This window comes from Athene noctua, chromosome 1 (genome assembly GCF_965140245.1).
Source record: "Athene noctua chromosome 1, bAthNoc1.hap1.1, whole genome shotgun sequence".
NCBI classification, from domain to species: domain Eukaryota; kingdom Metazoa; phylum Chordata; class Aves; order Strigiformes; family Strigidae; genus Athene; species Athene noctua.
This window is the reverse complement of record NC_134037.1, coordinates 194,813,604-194,836,213: the sequence shown is the minus strand read 5'-3', so window position 1 is coordinate 194,836,213 and position 22,610 is coordinate 194,813,604. Positions and strand designations below refer to the sequence as shown.

The window sequence follows — 22,610 nt, the reverse complement described above, 5'->3', positions numbered from 1 at the left end:
CTTTCTCTATTTTGCTTTCTTGTCTCTTGTTTTTAAAAAAAAAAAAAAAAAAAAAAAAAGTAATTGCAGATCTTTGTTCTCAGCTAAGTGGTGTCCTTAAGTGATATTTGTAAATTGTGCTATACAAGAATGGATTATGATCAATGTACAGTATTGCTGAAGTTTTGTGTGCATTTATTTTGTACTCAATCTAAAATAATTTAAAAATTTTTAACAGTGAAGGAAGGTGGATTCAAGCTAAACTGAGCTTATGCTGTAAACACAGGGAATTTGCAATTGCAGCTAGTTTAACAAGATTACCACTGTTTTGTGTTCTAATCTAATATGAACATCTTTGCACCCTCCCTGGCAGTGTTCCAGGCCAGGTTGGACGGGGCTTTGAGCAGCCTGGTCTAGTGGAAGGTGTCCCTGCCCATGGCAGGGGGTTGGAACTAGATGATCTTTCAGGTCCCTTCCAACCTAAACCTTCTATAATTCTATCATTCTTTGATCTTGAAGACTTGCAGGACCATCACAAGCTGCCTGGATTCTATATGTTACTGCCTCTTACCATCAAGTAGACAGTGAGCATTGGTCCAAAGTGCCTGGAATATAAGAATTAATTCCTGATATATTTCAAGGTTTAGGAATGTGTTTTCCTTCTGCATCAGACCAAAACTGAGATCTGCAGATCTGCAAAATTTTTCATGAAGTAAAAAGAAAGAGAAATTAACAATAGGTTAAGGTGTTGTGTTAGAGGTATGCCTGGGGTAACCAGTAGGTTAAGGATCTTCTTGAGGCATGAGAGACCCATGAGTCTACCACTCAGCTATTGGCGAGCCAGAGTGACAGAAAAGGCCTCTATTTCTGTATTGAACAGAAATCTTATCCTGGCCCTGATAAATCCTTCCCAACAAACGTCTAATTGAGATTCATCAGTTTTCAACAACAGCAACAACAACAAAGCTAGGTTTTTACCAGCAGAGACAAGACCATCACCACCACCCAATTCCAGGCCAGCTGGGTGTGTTCACTGGTTGACTGGTTGGTTTTTCACTTGCTTTCAGCTCTCAAGGAGAACACTGAGAGGATCTAGGGATGTCGTGAAGTTTCCAGGCTTAGATGTAACACACCTTTATTCCATACTGGGTCTGACATCTGCATTGGGTCCCACATCTAGAGGACAGCCTGTGTGTGCTACTTTCCACAGCAAGGAAATCAGTCTTTTTGCTGCAGCAGCCCCTAGCTGCTATCCCTTTGGACAACACAGAGACCCTAGGTACACTGGGAAAGCAAACACAGGCACAACCCATGGGGACTAATGGCAATCTAGCCTGTCAACAAATAGTGGCCTGTAAAGTACAGGCTTGGCTCATTTGTGAAACCAAATTTGTGAACTGACAGAGCTGATGCAAGCAACTTTGAGATCATAGGGAATAAATGTAAATGGGGGAAAGCAGAACACCACTGAGAAGACATCAGATCATCTCTACTTTTCCAGATGCATACCCGACACCCTCCACATGCCTGCACAGAAGTGGACAGTCCTAAGTAATTTAAAGGCTTATCATTTTGCTCTTAAAGTGACAAATAAAATAAATAAAGTTCCCTGAGTTTCAGTTGCGCTGGGATAGCAAGAGAACAAATAGCATGAAGATAGTCTGTATTGTTCTGGAACATAAATAAAAAATGTGTATTCTTTTTATAGGATTAGATATTAACCTACTCAGCTGATAACAATGCACAGGAATTGTAATAAGGAACAGATTGCTTTCACATTTTGCAATATAGAACACATTAAAAAAGAACTTTCAGAAAAAACCCAAACAAGTTTGGTGTGTTACCAAACCCATAAAGCAACCCTTATAGAAACTATTTCTTTGTTCTTATTGAAACTTCCAGCATGTTACAACAAAGCACAACATGGGAGGTATATTTGTGAAGAAAATACTGAAATGATAATATGCTATGAAAACTGTCTCTCTGTAATGAGTACCATGACAGTATCTCTTTCTTCTTTAGACATGAAGATAGTTGATACATGGAGGATATAAAATGCTTTCCAGAAACCTTGTAAGATTATTTTTTATATATTATATGTAAAATTTTGAACTTTTTGAACTCTCCACCAATCTTCATTAGTCCCATGAAGGAGATAACATTCGTCAGGCACAGCTCTTGAACAACTGTACCACCACAAATGACAACATGACACTTGATTCTGATCTGTACTGTATCAATATATTCTAAGATTTACTCTTACCCAAGTCGGCATTGCAGTAATATAAAGCTGACGTTAAGTAAGCTCAGCATCAAATAATCTCTAATGGGCATATTTCCTTCAAAAAACAGCCATGCAAACATAGTTTTGATAATATCTGCTTGGCTCTGCTTTTGGCATTTCTATCATTATTTCTAAGGATTATATTCTTCAAAACATCATAACAAAATGCTCTATTTGAATTCAAATGTGGATTCTTTGTTGCACAGTCCATAAGCAAATTTCTCCAGCCTGCAGTGGAAATACTTACTGCTTATTGGACACCCACTCCACCTGCAGGAATCACACTAGCATGAATGCAATTTCTGAGGATAATGCTAATTCACAGTGATGGAGATCTGCATTTTCCCTCACATGTTTAAAGGCTGCAGAACTTATCAGAAGTGCTAATGAGACAGATTTCTCACTGCTCTGGCACTGCAAATGTTGCTTTACCTGCCATACATTGAAATTTTATTTTAAATCTCCACTTGCTCATGGCCAGATTTTTGCATCCTCACCAAAGACAGGGACTTTAGGTATAAGCTATTACAATTATAACAATCAAACAATTTACAAACACATTTAGAAACCTTTTAGGCTTAAGCAGGTTTGCTTAATTGCTCAGGAGAATGGACAGATAAATAAATGCTGCATTGGCTCTGACCAAAGATCCAACTATCCTGTCTCCTCCAGTGCTCAACAGCAGATACCTATCAATGAGCAGAGCTGAGAAAACATATATTTTCCTAGAACACTCTTGCAGCCTCCAAGAATCAGAATGTTTCTGAGCATCAGGCCGCACTTTGTTTTCTGAAGTTGGTATTTCATTTTTAAACAGACTCAGTAGGACAACGTGTACATCAGAGGTTGATGCACAGTAAAATCCAATTACAGCCAGAGTAGAGATGGCAAAAATTAGTCCATTGTATCAGCTGTTTATTACAGAATATTTTTCAATCTAAATTCTCTGCTCGGGGGAGAATTTCTGAACTACACTGAAGCAATTTGTCTTATTTTCTCTTTCCCTCAAGAAAAGAAAAGAAATGTGGTTTGATTGCCATAGATTGTCTACCAACCTTGCACATTTCCTCTTGGCTCAGAACAGTTAAGGGAATACAGCAGACAGGAAGGAGCCTGCCAGATACGCAACCTTTTTTAATATCATCCATTCAGCAAAGAATGATTTAGAAAGAAAAGGACTAGGTCTTATGCTGCATGCTGACATCAGTTTCAAGAAAACAGAAGATTCTTTACATGATTAAGTCAAAGTTTCGACAGAGATTTTAATTTTATGTCCAGTTGGTATTTGGACTTTCTGGTATGGGTTGAGATAATAATTTATAAAAGAAAATATGCTGGGCCCTGCCAAAGGCTACTGCAAAATGGATAGGGGTCTGAAGGATTCAGAGAGCAGGCAGTAACAGCAACAGTGGCCAGCAGGAGCCCAGGAAAGAATCAGTGGGAGCTAATATGATTAGCAACACCCAGACTCTGGACAGTGGCTTGCAAGGTAAGGATAAATATATGCACAGCACTTAAAGTGTGCAGGAGTAAAGATTTGTACAGACTTCTCTCCTAGAAGGTAGTTTTCTCAGTGATACTTCTGGAGATCCCACCAGTTTTCTTCCCTGGTCTGTGTGATGCCAGGTTGCATTACTGTTTCATAGTCATAGAACCACAGAATGGTTTAGGCTGGAAGGGACCTTTCAAGGTCAAGCCCCCCTGCAATGAGCAGGGACATATTCAACTAGATCAGGTTGCTCAGAGCCCTGTTCAACCTGACCTTAAACACTTCCAAGGAGGCAGCATCCACTTCTCTGGGCAACCTGTTCCTGTGTTTCACCACCTTCATCATAAAAAATGTCTTCCTTCTATCTAGTCTGAATCTACCCTCTTCTAGTTTAAAACCATTACCCCTTGTCCTGTTTTTACAGGACTTATTAAAAAGTCTGTCCCCACCTTTCTTATAAGCCCCCTTTAAGTATTAAAAGGCCACTATAAGGTCTCTCTAGAGCCTTCTCTTCTCTAGGCTGAGCAACCCTAATTTTCTCAGCCTGTCTTCACAAGGGGAGGTGCTCCATCCCTCTGATCATGTTCATGGCCCTCCTCTGGACCCACTCCAACAGGTCCATGTCTTTCCTGTGCCAAGAACTCCAGAGCTGGACGCAGCACTCCAGGTGGGGTCTCACCAGAGCAGAGTAGAGGGGCAGAATCATCTCCCTTGACCAGCTGGCCACACTTCTTTTGATGCAGCCCAGGATGCAGTTGGCTTTCTGAGTTGTGAGTACACACTGATGGCTCAGGTCCACCTTTTCATCCACCAGCACCCTCAAGTCCTTCTTCACAAGGTTTCTCTTAATGTTTAATTGGATGAATTTGGTACGGAAGTACGAAAATATGGCAAGACAGTTTGAGGGACTGCAAACTGCAGTAGCAAAAATTGCAAATGTTAGAAGGAAATCTGCTCTCAGCAAAAATTTGTGATTGGGATAATGGAGTCAGGACCTGTGCTCTAAGCTTTCCTGCAGGTGTCTCAGCACCTAGCAGTGATGAGCAAAACCCACAGGCCAGATAAGTGGCAAGTATGGCCACCTTGAACCACTGCTGTGATTTAAAGCAGAGTGACTCCTGCACCTGACTCATGATTCTTCTTCAAAACTGCCTATCATTTAGGAGAAACAGAGAAAATATCCCTGACTTTAATTTTTACTCTTGTGAACAAAGAGGCAAAGTGCAAATATGATGACCACCAAATTGCCAGCACAAACCAGCAACTTCACTTGTCATAACTCTTTTTTCTTACTTTTATTGAAGTCATAAAATCCCTTGGGTATTTAGCCATTTTTGTCCCCTTCCTTCCTGTCCCTACTCTGCAAAAGGTCAGGAAGCCAGTACTCACTGTAAAGAAGCTGTGGATGATTTTGAAATTTTCATGCCACTCTCAGCCATCTCGATGGCCAGTTTTATCTCCATCTTCTTGTACAATGACACAATACTGGATTTGGGCTGGTGTTCCCGAATTAAGATTTTCTTCAAATACTTATTGTCAAACTTCTTAAATCTGCAAAAGAGATATTAAAATCAAAGTGTAAAAAAAGGAAATGTGGTTTTATTGCTGTGGTACAAGCTGATCTTCATTCAAATGCACACATACATAATTCAGTGGTGGAAACTGAATTCAGATTGGAGGCACCTGTGGACTCCTGATGGCCTAGTGAGCAGAGACCTTTAGGGAGACATTTGGCATAGTCTACTGGACTACGGAGATTGCAAAACCCACCAGATGAAAGAAACAAGCTGCAATCAGAGCAAAAAAAAGAGGGCTGGATGTGTGTTTGCATATAACACTGCCACATTTGTCGGAAAAGAATATAGCCAGTCTCCATGCTTTTGTACAAATGTTGTATTCTAGTAGGGCATAACAGCAGCAGCTGCTCTTACAGTAATTCTGGCCTATTCAGCCAGCCACCAATGAGGCTCTAAATGTCCCAGCAGTTACAGTAGTTTGGGCCCATTATGTTGCTGATAATTTTGAATCCCGACAATTGAAGAAAATACATTTCTTTGTATTCTGAATAACAGAGAAATTGAATGGACCACAAAATACTATGTTCTCGCATGCTGGAGATTGTAAAATATCACTAATGTGTGGCATAATTTGAATCTGAATGTGTGTGTGCACACTTTGGATCAGGTATGTGCTTTCAGGCAGACATTTAGCAGAACAACAGCAGGTCTTCTTATACGTTTCTTTCAAAGGAGCAGTTTACCACAGCAAGGTAACATGCGCCACAATACTAGGAAAAGCACTATAGAATTTGTACTTTTTCTTAACAAAGACTAGTTTTTTATACATTAATAGCAGAGATGGGTACACAGATGTTTCCATTAGAGCTCTTTATGTTTTTCTGTGTAACAGAAAGCCTCCTGAAATGTCATCTCTTAGTTAATTAATTTTTGTATACATCTGATAAACGTCTTTAAAGTTGTGAAGATAAGTCTGGGGAATACCTTTTAATGCAATCTTTTTTATATTAGATGCTTTCACATACAGTGTGTTGTCTGAATTTGTCCCTGAACTGAAACACTACGTTTATACTAGTTTGGACAAAATTCCCTTTACATAGCTGTTGGGTAGATGTGAGATCAGAGGAAATAACATCTTCTCACTGATAGATGGAAATGAGGCTACTTCAATGGAACTACAGCTCCAAGAGAGATTTGTTTAGTTTATTGACTGCACAGGCAGTGGTGTGGTCCCAATGGCCATACTAAAGCTATCTCTGTACTGTGAGAGCCAAGAGGACATTTTAGATTCTTCATCCAGGTATGTGCCCTAGATGCATCGTTATTCCCTGTTGAGACAAGAACTGGGTGCAAACCGGCTGCCTTCTTCCCACTCCTAATTCCTGCTTTCCACTGGGACAAACTTGGTTATGAAAGGTGTTGCCACACGTGCCAGCAGACTCCTAGGTGGTTTACTGGGGTGGCAGTGCTAAGAGGTGAGACAGAGGTGTCCAGCACAGAAGTCTAGGCATAGCCTAATGGCTTTTAGCCCATGGTATCATAATGCATTGTTTGCAGAAAAGGAAGATTAGTGTCTTCCCACTCTTCCCTTCACATACTGTGGTGATGGCCAGCATGATCACAGGATTCCTTAGGAAAAAGTTAAAGGGAACGGAAGCCCAGAATGACAGGTCCATCTCTTCTGAGCAGTGCCTGGAAGAGCCACAAAGCTTCACAAAACCACCTCATCCTGCTTCTAGAAGACACAGCACAGGTCCTGCATTTCTAAGTGAAGACCAGCTTGAATGTATCTGTTTATGCTACTGGATATTTAAATTCAACCATTGCCTTCAGTATTGTTATTTTAAATATTACTGAATACAAAGACCTGTAAGGACAGGTGACTAATATTGAATCTGTACTCACCAACCAGGGATCATATTTGCTCTGGAGGCTTATAACAAAACTTAGTGTAACACTGACACCTTATGTAGCTTCTGTTCTAAATCCAGACCTAAAGAATCACTGCCATGGATCTAAGATTCAAGCCAAAGCTATGTGCACAGGCTGGTGCCTGCAGCTTGAGTTCATGTGCTGTTTTTCTTTCAGAAGGCTTATCTTCTTCTTGTTTGTGCAGAAGCAATTTAGCAGGCAATATACAAGCACTGCAATCCCAAGAGATAATGGTTACTCTGGAGTTCACTTTTTAAAAAGAGATATTGCACACGTCTCCAATATTTTCACGCTATTTTAGTTTTATGGGGTACAAGATTGATTTCCTATTCTATTTACCTATTGTATTTTACGTGATAGATAGGCTATTTTATTATAGTAGACTGCAATAAGAGGTGCTTACTTATCTCTCAGCTGATAATGACTCCAATGTCCACATATGTCTTCAATACCAGCCTTCAAGTGATCCATCAACTAGGGAAACAAACATGGAAAATTTTTAAGTGGCCATTATGAAAAAATAATGTCACCACAAATACAGAATTGTTGACAGGATTTTGATATTTTTTTAATTGGAGAGTGTGACTTAATTCTGAAAGTGTCTACATTTCTCTAAAAATCAAGGCAAATATCCCACTCTTGCAGTTCCCATGTTTGGCTGCAATGGCAATATTTTGATGGAGGCAACAAGTCTGTCAGTCTACTATCACCTCACCATCACCTGGCAACATATATACCCAAGTAAAGGGCTGTATCCAATTGTTTGGTCCTCTTTGTCTTCTGACACCAAAAACTAAATTCTTGGTTCTATCAACTAAGTTTCCCTTTTGCATGTGTGACCTCTCTGAGAGGGGCACAGGGCCAGGTACTGCACACCTTAATCATTGTCTTGACCAACAAGTCCTCTGTGGATTTTGCAAATTGTCATGAGAGTAGTAAGTTCATTACTACCGACTATCAGAATTTTCAGTCATATTTTGTGCATTTCCAGTATTATAGAAACAGTCAGAGAAATGGCCAATTCTTACATATTGGTATAAGTGGTGCTTTTAAATATTAATTCCTTTGAAGGTTAAGTGTAAAAGTTGGCATAGTAAGAATGAAATGCACTTCAAAATCAAATCAGTTGAGACACACTAATTTTGCTAATGTCTCTGCATGTGCTTTATTTTAAAGTACAATGTGTCTATTAATTTCAAATATATTCCCTATTGTGAAAATGACAGCATGTATGTATGTTTTGTATAGTCTTGCTAAGTCAGTTTTAGCAGCTTTCTGTTATTTTATATAATGGTAATTTGAGAGTCACAGCAAATGTTTGAGAGGGAAGAAGATTATTACTCAAAATAACTTGAAACTAAATTTGCATACCAATGGTTCAACTCATTTCAGTTCAATAAAACTTGATTAAAGACTTCTAAGGTGTCAGTGTGTCTAGAACCGGTCAAAAGATGGCAACAAATGTTGCCATCTGACTAATCTAGCTGGGAAGGATGAGTGCATTTTGTAAATGCTACCTTTATGCTTCTGTCTTCCCATGGTCATAAGTATCAAGAACTAAGGGCCCTGCTACACCATGACAGTGGTGATACAATATTATGACACTCATTATAAATACAAGAGAGACATATTCTAGAAAATTATGCCTAGGATTTCCTCCAAATGCTGTTAAAAACATTCAGAGTACAAATCCAGTGAATACTGGTGCTACCAAATGCCTCCCTCTGTCCAGCTCTTTTAAAATACCCTTTCTCTTCTTTTTAGGATCCCAGCTACTGATACAAAAAACTTACTCGGACATGAATTTCTTCATTGATGGACTCCTTTTTATTGGTCTTTTTAACATCTAGATATCTGACCAATGGTCCAATTGTGATTCCCTGCATTTGGAACAATGAGTTGAAAGGTTAATTATCTTTCAGGAAAAACATAAAGAAAGCAAAAGGATTTCATTTTAATTAAAATGGAGAGCTGTGTCTTAGATACTAGAATGATCTGTTACTTGTATGGAGAGCTACAGAAGAGAATTAAAACTCCAAAACTTAAAAAAAAAAAAAAAAAGCACCAGGTTTTTTTTAAGTGAGATTTTATCAACATGTTTTACCTGTGTAAAGTAAATGACTCATTGCCAACCTTCTTCAAAAGGGGCACTCAATTGAAAGAAAACATCTTCATGAGGTTCTTACAATCTTGAAACCTCTTACTTCAACATTTTCAGAATTAAATATTTTGAGTTTTTTTCACTTAAAAATAATTTTCAGCTCTTTCCTATTCTTTACTTCATTGCTACAGAATAGCATTTAAAAAGAGGAAATAGAAACATTTTTTTCTGAAACATTCTGGTGGAATCTAAGTGCCTAACCAAAGGCACCATTGGCATCCTAGGGTATCTGAGATATTTATTTGTATGAGAAAATATAGAACATGGGGTGCAAGACCTCCAGAAGATCCAGTTCTTCCAGGTACAGCAGTGTAGTCCAAGTGGAATAGCCCAGCATCTAAAGTAACACCAGACACCTATTTTTACAAATCTTAATTACTTACTTCATTTGACTTTAATATTCTTTTACAAAGGATTTCAAAATGTTGTCATTTGGTCTCCAAGAATAATGAAGCTAATAATAAAAAAATTCAAAATCCCTCATAAAACAGTGATAGTATTTTCTGTTCTAGTTTGATATGCACCCTTAGCAGCCAATGATTCCATGCTGAAGTGTAAATTAAAAAGCTTATTTTGAAAGCATTAGGAAGCACATGTGGAACGAACAGAACAGATTTTGGACACAAAGTCTCCTTTTCCCTGAATGTTTTAGAAAGCACAAGTTTTCAATACAGACTTCTTGAAAAAGTTATTTAATAACACCTAAAAAGCCCTGAAAGGCTAATTACACAGTGCAGTGCTAAATCTGGACATAATATATGACATCTTGTCCTAATTTAAGAGTAAATTCAATGCAATCTTCACACACCTTTAGCACATGAAAGCAATCCATTAAGAAATACACTTACTTGGATGAACACAGTGAAATATATAACTACAAGAGTAGCAGTAATGAACAATTTTTTTCTTGGGAAGAGATTCACTGGAAGCAAGAATGCAAGAGAGAAGCTGCTGGCTCCTCGAAGGCCACTGTAGGAAATAATTAGTTGGTCTTTGAAGGTGAAGGGGTATGTTCGAAACTTGTTACTGATGTAGAAGAGAGTAAATACACCTAGGAAGGGAAAAAACCCACAAATGTTATTAAGTAAGGAGAAAAATAAAATATTTCAATCAAAACAACCACTTGACCACTTGGGTCAGGCAGCTGTTGACAGACCTTTGTTTTCAATTTTGGGTTCTTGTAGCTTCTCTTTGACCAGCTACTGAATCTGTTTTGTGTGAAATAATCTCTTAGAAAAGATTGTGGTTCCTAACTGCTTCAGGATTTAAATTCACTTATGTGGTTTAGAAGTGAGATTAGGGGAAAAGATTTACTTTCTGTATTTATGTTACACAGTTCTTTTCTGAAGCGTCCTGGAGACGAGACAAACCACTAGATGAGAGATTTTGCTGTGCCTTCCCTTGCAATGTTTCCTGCTTTCTGCACGGTATCTGTGCAAAGTGTTTGAACAGTGCTTTACCAACAAGTCCTGTGGACAGTTTCGCTGACAGGCAAAGAGTAATAGCATTTTAATTTTTAATCCTCTGGTTTATTGTGTCTCTAAATCTATGTTTATTTCTCAAATTTACTTTTGCTTTTAATAAAAGTTAAAATTAATCAGACAGACTGTGGCTGTGTAAGGACTGAATCTTTTCTTTATAGTCTACATTTAACAATTTGCTTGATTTCTTCTTAATCATCTTCATCTTCCATAAGAAACATGTATCCTGTGTTTTGTATGGATACTGTTACATTACTGAAGGAAAAGCTGACAAATGCAGATAATTACTGGTGCTTTTTTACACAGCTGTCACTGATAAATTCAGTGGATTATTATACGTAAGACCAGTGGCAGTACCCCTTTTTGTAGGTTGATGGATACCACTTTATATAAGACCTTATTTGGCTACTTATAACTATGCTAGACATCAACTAATCAGACTGAAACTGCATATGTGAGTTATCATCTTCAGGCCAATTCTCTTTACTTTATTCAAGCTTCGCTTCAGAGAAAATGATGTAATCATTTTAGCAAACAATTTTAACAGAAAATCTTTTTTCCTTCCTCTGGAAAGCTCTAGCACTCCCCTTGGTGTCTGAGAGTAGGATGGACATATGGCAGCAAAAATAGCTTTTATATCAGGAGACCTCTTTTTCTGTCTTGGTTGGAAGGATATTCCAGTACAGACTCTGAAAGTAAGCCTTAAAAAACTTAAGAGACCATGCTTGGTCCAGCATTAGCACGCAAATATTTAATTGCTTTCTTTTTGCTGTCAACCTACAAGAATCATATCACTTCTACTGTTGAGTACTTCTATAATCCCTATATAACAGAGTTGTTCAGATGAATGTACGTGAACCTTCACAGGTTTCCCTTTTCCTCTTTTTCCTCTGCATAAATGCCTTTCTCCAGGGTTTCCAGGCTTAAAAGTCAAAGGTCTTGAAATGTGTATGGGTTTTGAGGGTCAAGCCAACATCTTCCTCCTGGTATGGCATTCTTTTTGACTGAGAGATAAGCCACCTGAGATATTTAAGAAATAGCACCTTAATCTCAGATGTTTGATGTCAACACTCACCTGGGTCCCAAATGTTAGACTCATAGTACTGAAGGCTAGAAGGGACCTTTGGAGGTCATCTCGGCCAAGCCCCTACTCAAAGCAGAGCTAATTAGGTCAAGTTGCTCAAAGCTCCAGTCAAGTCTTGGAATACCTTTAAGAATGAAGAGCTGGGCCACTGTTACAATATTGGATCACACTCATGTTAACAAATGGGTTCCTCCTGTCTAAGCAGAATTTCCTGTGTTCCCATTTGTGTCTCTTGCCTCTTGTTCTATTGCTGTGCATCTCTGAGAAGTGTCCGGCTCCAGATTCTCTCTCTCCTCTGATCAGATACTTGTAGAAAATTATAAGGTCTCTCCTGTGCTATATCTTCCCCAGGCCACATAGACCCAACATTCTCAGACTCTCCTTGTATATGCAATGCTTTAGTCTCTAACCAGGCTGGTGGCGTCTATTGCACTTGATCCGTAACCTCCATGGCCTTCCTATACTGGGGAGCTCAGAATTGGAGACAGCAGTCTGGAGACAGCACACACTTCCACCAGTGCTGAAGAAAGAGGAAGAGACACTTTGCTGGACCTGCTGTCTGCACACTTGCTAATGTAGCCCAGGACACAGTTGGCCTTCTTTGTCACCAGCACACAGTTCTGGTTTGTGCTCGACCTGTTTTCTACCAAGATAGGTCCTTTTCTATAGAGCTGCTTAACAAACTCCAAGCCTGTACAGGTTCATGGCGTTATTCCAACACGCATGTAAGTCCTTGCATGTGTTCTTCTCGAACTTCATGAGCTTTCTGTCAGCCCAGTTCTCCAGCCTGTCCAAGTCCCTTTAAATGGAAGCCATCCAGAATATTGGCTGCTCCCTGCAATTTGGTGTCAACCATAAACTTGCTCAGTGTGCACTCCATTACATCCTCCAGGTCATTAATGAAGACATTAAAACAATACTGATCCCTGTGCTCTGCCCTGAGGGATGCCATTAGCCACCACCTAGACAGAATTTTGAGCCCAGTGATCCAGCCAATTCCCTTCCCACATTATCAACCAGCTCAACTGGACAGGGTTGTAATTTTGCTGTTTGTAGGCTTGCTCACTCCTCTCAGAATCTTAACATCCACAGTCTCGTGGTCATTGCAGTTAAGGCTGCCCTCAGTCTTCACATCTTCAGCCATTTCTTCCTTCTTTGTAAGTAGTAGAGAAGACAAAACATATTTTCCAGTTGATTCATCAACCAGTCTCTAGCAACTCTCATTTGCCTTTTCCTCTCAATCCCTTTTTGCCTTCCCCTTCAGGGCACAGCTCACCCTCATGAATCACATGACAGGTCTTGTTCCTCTTCAATACTATAGCAGATGATGCAGGGCCAATGCCTAGAGTTCAAGCCTGGGCTCTGTATGTAAAGGGAATATAGTCAAGGACTGAAGGCTGGACGAGGTGGTGGCAGGTGCCACGTGTAGATTTCTGCCCCACAGGATGCTCCAGAGAAGCCTCCTTTGATTGTAAATGAAGCATGGGGAATCTAACCTACTAACTTAGATAGCCAAGGTAGCTGCCTGAATTTCAGAGTATCTCCTCCAAGGCCACCTGATGGAATATTTGGATTTCTCATTTTCTTTAAAAAATATAAAGTACTATGAAAAATCCTACTGAAAAACACAAAAAATTTTGTTAAGATGACCAATTCAGGTACTCAGAAGTTTAAAAATGTCAGAAATAAAGTTGCCTGCATAACTGTATTTTTGGCCCTCTCATGTGTAGTACTTCCAAAACATTTTTCATTACAAAAGCATTGTTCTCTCATATTGGGTGTGTTCCATAATTCATCACCTTTCCAGGAATAAATGCGTTTGCTTTCTGTTGCAGCAGCTGTAACTTAACCTGATGCTGAATAGAGTATTCAAGTTCAAAAAAAGGATGGCATAATTCATGGGCAACAGGACCAACACAGACCCTTATATAGCATGGACAAGGAGCAATTCCCGCTCCCATCCCAAACACAGTGACTGTAGATGCTAAGGGAGATGAGCAAAGCTCAGAAAGTGGCCAGTCTTTCAAGCCTTCCCTAATAAGCATTTCTGGAGGCTCCTTTGAAGACACCTCTTGAGGGTTGGTCTGACCCAGTAGGTCATTCTTTCTTTTCTTAGAGTGTTTGGTTGGATGGTACTAGTAGATGAGGGAGAAGATGGCAATTCTTTGCCTCTCTGCTTCCACAGTTGCAGTAAATTGACTAACAGGCACAAGAGCACTTTGTACAAGAAGTCAGTGCCAGGACTGCTACTACCTCCAGCAAAAAAAACAGTCTTCTTATTGCCTCTTCTTTTTCAACAGTACTGTCAACCCATCCTGGACATCAGGAGAGGATGAGAAATTGTGTCCCACAACTTGTATGACATCATCTATAAACTGCCCTACCCGTGCTGGAGCAATTAGAGAGTAGGAGACCTTTGCAGGAATGGGGAGATACTGTGTGTAGAAATGGAGTAACTCCAAACAGGCCTTCCTTGCTAGCAGTTTAAAACTTCAGAGTTGACTTGTGAGGAGCAGTAGCATAGTGTGGTTGGCCTAGATGTGATATAAGGAAGGAAATAGAGTCCTGTTCCGTTATCTCTCACTGCTAATTTTCACCTTTCCTCTTTTTCAGTGCCTCTGGCACTCTTGGCCCAGGACCCATAGTGTTATAGCACCAAAAGTGTGGTAATGTACATTATCTAATTAGTTAATTGCACTATTCAGTGAAATAATTATGAAGCCCATTTACCCAAGGGCATATAGTTAACTAAGATGTCAGCATCTATATAGGTGTAATCATGGTAATATTTTAATTTTGCTTAAGATATTCCATTCTCACCTAATCATGAAGTCTGTGCCTGAAGACTGGTATTCAGATTTGTTTGAGGGATTTTTCCCCCTTCTTCTCCATGTCTACATTTGTGAAATTAGCTTGTCAGTAAAATGACCCCAGTAAATTAATTATTAAACTGGTTATACCAGTCTGCACAGACTTTTCTAATATACCTTTGCACCAAAGGATTTCTCTCAGAGATGGAGAGCAGGTTGCCCCCAAAAGCTAACTTACTCAGTGTCCGCCAAACAAGGCAGAAGAGCAGAGTGAAGCAAATGAAGGCCCAGTTCCACTCATGGTTTTTCCCCACTGTAGACACTCCCATGAACACGAAAATCAGAGTCTCACTGACGCTGCTCAGCATCTTCATGAAATATTTTATTGTGGTATAGGAATTCTGGGAAACATTCTCCTCCACATATTTTTTCATCGTCACTGCACATGCTGTCATCCTGCATCAAGCAAAACATCAGAGATCAGCCACAATCTGGTTTTCTTTTTGCTTAAGAACAAACTCAGACTTCATTATCTGCACTTTCCATCACCAGTCTGTGACCTTCCTAATGTCAAGAAGCATTTTATTTCTTCAGTATCATTAGCTACTTCATTAGATAGAAGAGCAATTTCATTCAGCTTTAGAAATCCATTTTGCATGCAGAAAAAGGAAGCAAGCCAGTCAGCTTTCCTGATGAGGAAGTGAAGGTATCACATCCCAGTTCGAAGTCCGTTTTATCTTGAATGCCTAACACACAGCCACCAAGCACCAAAAACAGAGGGCAAGTCAGTTTTGTACCAGCCTACAGACAGATCAGTTAGAGGGACATCATCTTCCTCTTAGTGATCTTCTCCTTTGAGGTGGTGGTGGGAGGACATGGTGTAGTCCTATGCCAGGGCCAAAGCTTCTGGCAGGACCCTGACAGGTGACTGTCAGATCAGCAGGGCCAGGGTAAGCTTCAGTGACTCTCCACCCACAGCAGCCCATTGCTGTACAGCAGGGGGAAATTCAGTTACCTTACAAAGGTCCCCTTCCCCCATTTTAGTTACCCAGGTTGTAGCAAATGTGCCTAAGGAAGCGAAGGGATGTTTTCCACCTCTTTGCAGTTAGTGAAGACTAGAGCCTGGTTTGGAGGCATCAGCTGCTACCCAGTACAGATACTGGTAACAATCACATAGAGCAGTAGTCTACTGACGGGGATTTTCTCTTGCCCCCTTCATTTTCCATAGGCATAGGTAATAGATAGATAGGGTGCTATGCTAGTAACATATTCCATCATTTATCTAGTTTCTACTGATATTATTTTAGTCTTTGTGGCTTCTTGTGATGATATTTTTCCAAACTTGTGAATTCAGAGAGTGCTGACTGTCCATTAAATAACCCTTCATCTAGTTTCTGCTCATTTAATTTCCCCTGAAGAAACCTCAAGGGTATTCTTGTGGAGCTGAGATATTTAGCAGGTCCAAGGACACTCTAAGACAAGGCCATTAGGCATTAATGTTTAATACTGTTGACTTTCAGAGACACATGCATAATAGACTTTCATGATCCAAGTGAAAAATGAATGAATTCCTCAATAATTCAGAAAGGTGACAATAAGTTCCCATCCTTAAGACAAGCAATAATTTCCTTAATGAAGCAGTAAGAATAATAAATCCCAATTATATTAACATTCTTCTATTACTAATAATTTTAGCACTGTAGTGAAAATAAGAAGCAAAAGAAATAAAGAGCTATGTAGTCTGGTGTAATGAATAGGCAAGGAAGCAGTATTTTGGGCAATGCATGTAGGAAACTGTCCATATGGTATTAGTGCTCACTACATAGTAGATCTAACCCTGCTCAACTACAGGCTCCAGTCACCTCAATCACAGCAAATGTGTTGGATATGCAAAACATAGTACAAGACTCATCTGCTCTGTCTAATTGCTCAGAAAAACATATCTCCTGTCTAACTACTTATTTAGTATGGTTAAATATTGAAATATTGCTTCCTGAGGCCATCCTGCAAAGATGTATTTTTACAAAGCAAATTTTGCTCTGAAGCTGAATAAATTGGGGTTGTTCAGTCTGGAGAAGAGAAAGCTCTGGGGAGACCTCACTGTGGCCTTTCAATACTTAAAGGGGACTTCTAATAAAGATGGGGACAAAACTTTTAGTACCACCTGTTGCAATAGGACAAGGGGTAATGGTTTTAAACTAGAAGAGAGTATATTTAGAGTAGATACAAGAAATACATTTTTTACAATGAGGGTGGTGAAATACTGGAACAGGTTGTCCAGACTGGCTGTAGATGCCCCATCCCTGGAAACATTCCAGGTCAGGCTGAACAGGGATCTGAGCAACCTGGTCTAGTTGAAGATGTTCCTACTTAATGGCGGGGGTTGGACTAGATGACCTTTAAATACCCCTTCCAACCCAAACTATTCTATCATTCTATGATTCTATGACGTCAGGGTTTGACAAGTGAAGGTAAATGCAACTGTGTGGACATAACAGCCACAAGCTTGTTTTTCTTGAGTTTAAACTGGTTTGTCCTCAATAAAGGGAACTCCTTTCTGGAGCACCAGGGCCCACAAGACCTTGCATGCAAGCTCAGAGCCAATGCAGGCCATGCAAGACTGCTGCCACCCACCAGCTGGGCACTGAGTCTGCAGCAGCCAGCAGCACTAGCTGGAGCATTTACCACCACCAGGTTCCCATTATCTTTACACTCTACCCTGCTGAGGGGATGTTTGGTGTGGTATCTTTGAAATTCACCTACCAGCAGTTTTATTGTAAAGTCTCTCCATCCCTATTCCCACAATACTCACTCTCAGCATTTACTGTGGTTGATAGACCTGCCAGCTTTCTCTCTGCACTGGGCACCCATGCCATCACAGCCTTTAAGGAAGCAGTCCCCAACATTACTGCAATGTCAGGCGGTCCTGATTACATCAAAATACAAATGCCAATATTCATACACATGAGAATATGTATGCATATGTGCTCGATGTTCTCACTTGTCTGGTTTTACCCAGTTTTGGTTCCAATGATGCTGTTCAGATGTAATGTAATTCCAATCAATTCTATTAGAACTGATGTTCACAGCTGTATCCAAAAGCAAGAACTCAGACATTCTTTATTATGTTTTCCATACTTGTTACTTTTCATCTCTCTTGTAATCTGATGGTGATGCTGCTTGGAAATAAATACAGATACACTGATTTATTATCAAATCATTCTCTCATTCTGCTGATCTTATCAGAGGTATCAGCCAGATGGTGGCAGCACTAGTCATTTTATGCATAGCTTGCAGTATTTTTTCCAATGGGCAAAAATCTAAAAAAATTTCAAAGCAGATATGCACTCCTCAGTAGTACTTCTATACCTATGCTGACTGTGGGTTTGCTTTTCCTAGTTACCATTGCATTTTACAGGTCCCGTAGAAGCTGTCCACTGCAAAGACTGCAGTCAGAGGCCAGAGACTGAAAATGTGTGTATTGTACCAACCTTAAGCAAACTACCTCCTCAAAACAATGCCACTTCCCTTGAGAGTGCATCCAAAAAGCCATAAGGGATACTCACGCCAAAATGCCGGAGATGTAAAGGGTTTCAGCAGACAAGTATGACAGGTAGCTGAACATGAAGACCAGCAAGGGTTCAATAGCAGAAACGTTGTGGGTGAATCGAGTCATGAGCGCCGAAACAAATCCAAAGACGATGCCAAACAATACACCACCCAGCCCCACAACGAAGAAGCGAGCAAAGCCAGCAAAGACATCGATGGATTCAATTTCTTCATACCTGTGCATCTGGGTGAAGGCGATGAAGATGTTATATAAAACCTATGTGTAAAAATAAGGAGACAGCAGTCAGGTGTCTTTCTGACACTGGAAGGTCTACTCATTTCATAGAGGGTGGGGGGTGTGTGTATGTATATATATGCTTGAGATTGCTTTAGACAGATCAGCAAAGTAACAGTTGAAATCTCAGCTCGTTCTTAACAAGTCTCAGAATTAAGGGTCTGTTAAGTGTCCTGAAAAATAGAAAAAAAAAAAAAAAAAAAAAAAAAAAAGCAGGGTAGATAGTTGTGTAATAAGACTAAAATTCCAGGGGATCAAATGCAATTGAGATAACTGAAAAATGCTCATGCTTTTTTGTTTTCTGAAGGTAAACTTAATTATTGGTCTCTGTAGCAGATGTTGAAAGCCCGTCTGGGTACCTTACCAACCCCAGGCTCTGCCCTCTACGTTCTCTTTCTGACTCAGGATGGAACAGGGCAGCCACTAAAGATCACACTTTTGAGTTAAATCACTTTTAAATTGTCTGTATGATCAGTAGACTGGACACACTTTATTAGGTGGACTCTGGAATGTTAAATGTTTTTCGATAGTACTTGATGCATAAAAACCATGAAATATCACTTGCAATTGGAAAGGAAATAGGAGAGGGAAGGGACAGGGAAGGGAAGTTAAAGTGTCCCACAAGAACAAGGGCAAGCGATTGTGAGATTTCTCCTAAGTGCCTATAGAATATTTAATCTACCTCTCTGACCTGGTTGGGTGGCCTGTAATAGACTTCCAGTACAACATCTGCCCTGTTGGCGTTCCCCCTGATTCTAACACAAAGACACTTCATCCTGTCTTCACTATACTTGTGCTCAAAGCAATCATAACAGTCCCTAACAGGCCAACTGTAGGACTTTCAGTAAGGCCAAATGCCGGGGGCTGCCCTTGGGCCACAACAACCCCCAGCAGCGCTACAGGCTTGGGGAGGAGTGGCTGGAGAGCTGCCAGTCAGAGAGGGACCTGGGGGGGGTTGATTGACAGCCGGCTGAACAGGAGCCAGCAGTGTGCCCAGGGGGCCAAGAAGGCCAATGGCATCCTGGCTTGTGTCAGCACTGGCGTGGCCAGCAGGGACAGGGAAGGGATCTTACCCCTGTACTCGGCACTGGTGAGGCCGCACCTCGATTCCTGTGTTCAGTTTTGGGCCCCTCACTACAAAAAGGACATTGAATGACTCGAGCGTGTCCAGAGAAGGGCAACGAAGCTGGTGCAGGGTCTGGAGCACAGGTCGTACGAGGAGCGGCTGAGGGAACTGGGGGTGTTTAGTCTGGAGAAGAGGAGGCTGAGGGGAGACCACATCACCCTCTACAGCTACCTGAAAGGAGGTTGCAGAGAGCTGGGGATGAGTCTCTTGAACCAAGTAACAAGTGATAGGACAAGAGGTAATGGCCTTAAATTGCACAAGGGAAGGTTTAGTCTGGATATTAGGAAGCATTTCTTTACAGAACAGGTTGTGAGGTGTTGGAATGGGCTGCCCAGGGAGGTGGTGGAGTCCCCATCCCTGGAGGTGTTTAAGAGTCAGATTGACATAGCGCTGAGGGATGTGCTGTAGTTGGGAACTGTCAGTGTGAGGTTAATGGTTGGACTGGATGATCTTCAAGGTCTTTTCCAACCTAGATGATTCTGTGATTTGGGGAAGGGAAGGGAAGGGAAGGGGAAATGGTAACCTCAGTGTCATATTGTCTCTAGCTAAATACAGCCTCTCTATCCCAACATGTTTTGGGGTTGATGCCACTTAATCTCCTTCCCAAGAACTCTCTGTCAGTCTCAAAGTGGGAACCAAAAACTGTGGCACTCTAAATGGCCTAAAGACCCTTCACACATATATGTTGACTAGAAAGCTTGAAATTACAAAAATTAAAAAAAAAACCAACAATGTCAGATTAGAAGAAAGACTGAATTTGCTACATTGCTGCATTATTTGGTCTGTAAAGATAATTTATTTTAGAGCAGATAAATTTACTATACTTTTATTATCAATAATTTATTTTCTACAGAAATTTGTGATGAAAAATCTTCAGTATATTCCACTTACATCCATCTTTTAGAAACTAATAGAAGGCTTACACAGTGATGAGTGGTGTAGTAATAAAAAGGTCTTAGAGGTTGCTGAGCATCAGTTAACATTAAGTCCTGTCAAATCGGTTTACAGGGAGTGTGTAACACATGAAAGTCACTTCAGTTTTCAAGAGAATTTGGGGAACATCTAAAGACACCAGCTCTCCAAAGCTGTTAGTGCAAAACGGACCAAAATCATTTGTCTTATCTGGTTTTCTTTGGTCTTTCTTCTACATATAGTTAAATCCAGAAGGCTATTAAGAAGATTAAAGCAGATATTTGCAGGTAGAAGAGTCAAGCTCATTAGGATAATAATTATTCCCCAGCTACTATCTAATCTTAAATTGCTGCTAGGAACATATGACCTTGAGCTGTCACGCAGCCTGTTCTCCAGGAGGCTCACTGATAATATTTCTGAGGGACAGACAAAGCACAACAAAATGTTTTTTGTGAAAAAATACCCAGAGATGCTTTTTCCTGATGTCTATGTATGAAATGTGGCAGATAAGGAAAAGAGGGTTCATGTCTCCACAGTAAGTAAACCTTACTGTACCTACCATATAGCTTTTAATTACAAAGCCTGTTTTCTCTCTGTTCCCACTTCCTTGCAGACTTCAACCTCTTCCTAAGACTTGTGATTCTTTATAAATGATACCAAGGCATGAATCTATCCTGACTTATGAATAAAGCAAATCATCCTCAGCAAATGGCTTCGTAAGTTTTTATCTATTTTTCTAGTTCCTAAAGTGTCTGTATGGTATATACGGAATTGGCATTAAAATAGAAATTATGGAAATATGACATAATATCAATTTTTTTCACAATGTGTTTTGTGGGAGTAAACTGTTCTGTACAATGTCCTGCACTGCGTCATATAAGGCTCTATGTAAGTTCTGTTCAGCTAAGTTACATTGCGGTGTTTGTGTCAGTAAATGGAGTATGGTAGAAAAGCCTGAATCAGCTTAGGATGCCTTTGTTCACTAAAAAAGAAGGGATGGATTGATAGCTGGCCTCATTTAACAACTCTGAGAATGTCATGCTTTGGGTTTTTTGGAGAGGACACTCCTGTGTAGTGGTGTACCACTAGGGTGTCTGTTAGAGCCAGGGAGAGGAAAAGAGTGTGACACTGTTGCCCACAGGGAACCTCCCCTGGGACCAGTCCCTGCTTCAGCTGTCTATGTCATACAAACATTGCACGTACCATACACATCAGAAGCATTAGAAAAAAGATTTTCAAGTGACTGCCTTAACCACCAACACAGGAAGCTTTGATAACTCTTTCTTTCCACCCTGGTAACTCTTTCTGACCACATCCATTTAATTTTACTCTAAACAGTGGGTCAGCTTGAACAGCAGGAACAGAGAATATTTCTATCCTCCTTCCTAACATCCATACAGCCCAGTGGTCAAAGCCTTCCTCAGCAACATCAGAGAGGTAAATTCAAATCTCCTTAAATAAAGAAATTAATTTTACTTGGATCTCCATTATACAGTAGATTTCTTTTACTACTCAGAGTAGGTTTCTTTAACTACTCTGCTATTGCATACAAAGAGAGGGCACCATTAGAGAAAATAGTCACTGCCACTTCATTTTGAGTACAGCATAATGTATAGCCGTTCTCAGTGTTTCTAAAATCAAGCTTCAGAGATTAAGTAGTCAGGGGAAATATTATGTTTCCTGATGCACACAGGTGCTTAGTTCCTGCTGAGACAGAAATGGTCTGTCTATATGTGAGAGAGGAGTTTCAGGTGCCTGAAACACTTTGCAGCAAAATCTGGGTCCTCCACCTATGTTCCGGTTTGAATGAAATCTGCACTGGATTTACCAACATCACTGTTTTTAACACGGCTTTGAAACTCCATTAACGTGTGATACATGCTAGGACCAGTTCTGTTGCTGTCTGTGCTATTCTGATTGCTAACAGTCTGCTCAGAAGAAACTGGGAAAATAAGCAGTTAACAGGACCTGGAACCTTCTTGTTTCATCCA

The 22,610-nt window shown here is 40.2% G+C and overlaps 1 protein-coding gene across 1 annotated transcript in view; it reads right to left on the bottom strand.

Annotated features, from left to right (window-relative positions):
- Positions 1-22,610, bottom strand: part of SLC9A4 (solute carrier family 9 member A4) — a 37,181-nt gene that overhangs the window by 8,473 nt on the left and 6,098 nt on the right. The window contains exons 3-8 of the mRNA XM_074930382.1: positions 18,304-18,563; positions 14,976-15,193; positions 10,211-10,413; positions 8,995-9,081; positions 7,605-7,675; positions 5,142-5,303 (exon numbers count right to left, since the gene is read on the bottom strand). Coding sequence (XP_074786483.1) covers positions 5,142-5,303; positions 7,605-7,675; positions 8,995-9,081; positions 10,211-10,413; positions 14,976-15,193; positions 18,304-18,563 — 1,001 coding nt within the window. The remainder of the gene's footprint in view (positions 1-5,141; positions 5,304-7,604; positions 7,676-8,994; positions 9,082-10,210; positions 10,414-14,975; positions 15,194-18,303; positions 18,564-22,610) is intronic.